This window comes from Physeter macrocephalus, chromosome 21 (assembly GCF_002837175.3).
Source record: "Physeter macrocephalus isolate SW-GA chromosome 21, ASM283717v5, whole genome shotgun sequence".
Taxonomy (NCBI): Eukaryota; Metazoa; Chordata; class Mammalia; order Artiodactyla; family Physeteridae; genus Physeter; species Physeter macrocephalus.
In genome coordinates, this window is record NC_041234.1 from 93,757,516 (window position 1) to 93,758,238 (window position 723).

A 723-nucleotide genomic window follows, 5' to 3' on the forward strand; every position below is an offset into this window, starting at 1 on the left:
AAAAAAAAAAAATCTACATTAAAACCCTTTGTTGGAATGCTTTACACTTTCCACAGAACAGAAACTAAAATAACCTGTTATACAATTAGTCACAAATACAGTCCTTGATTTTTTTGCCCATACACATGAGTATTGTCTAAAACATGTCTTCTTTGTAGCAGCTAGGCCCTGCCACCACTGTGCTTGGCTGAGTTCACAAATCTGTTGACCCTGTAGCTTCCCTGTCACTTCTCTGGCTCTCCTCTCCTGCTAAGCTTTGTTTCCTGGCAGTAATTACAACCTCCTGCCACTGCCAGAGCTCCTGCTGCTGCTGGAACAGCCATAGCCACCTTGGTTTTGTGGTCTGACAAAGTACTGACCTCCACCACCATAAGGGCCAGCACTTCTGCCTCCAAAGTTTCCTCCTTTCATGGGTCCAAAATTTGAAGATTGATTTTTGTAACTGCCAAAATCATTGTAGCTTCCACCACCTCCAAAATTGCTTCCATCATTACCGAATCCATTATAGCCATCCCCACTGCCACCATATCCACCACCACCGTGGCTGCCACCAAAGCCACCTCGACCACTGAAGTTTCCTCCACGACCAGAGTTGTCATTCCCACCAAAACCACCTCCGCGACCACCACCAAAGTTTCCAGAACCACTTCGACCTCTTTGGCTGGATGAGGCACTAGCCATCTCTTGCTGAGATAGGGCTTTCCTTACTTCACAGTTGTGGCC

The 723-nt window shown here is 46.5% G+C and overlaps 1 protein-coding gene across 1 annotated transcript in view; it reads right to left on the reverse strand.

The window, feature by feature from the left end:
- Positions 1-273: 273 nt before the first annotated feature.
- Positions 274-723, reverse strand: part of LOC112066114 (heterogeneous nuclear ribonucleoprotein A1-like) — a 1,117-nt gene continuing 667 nt past the window's right edge. Inside the window, exon 2 of the mRNA XM_028482336.2 lies at positions 274-717. Coding sequence (XP_028338137.1) covers positions 274-717 — 444 coding nt within the window. The remainder of the gene's footprint in view (positions 718-723) is intronic.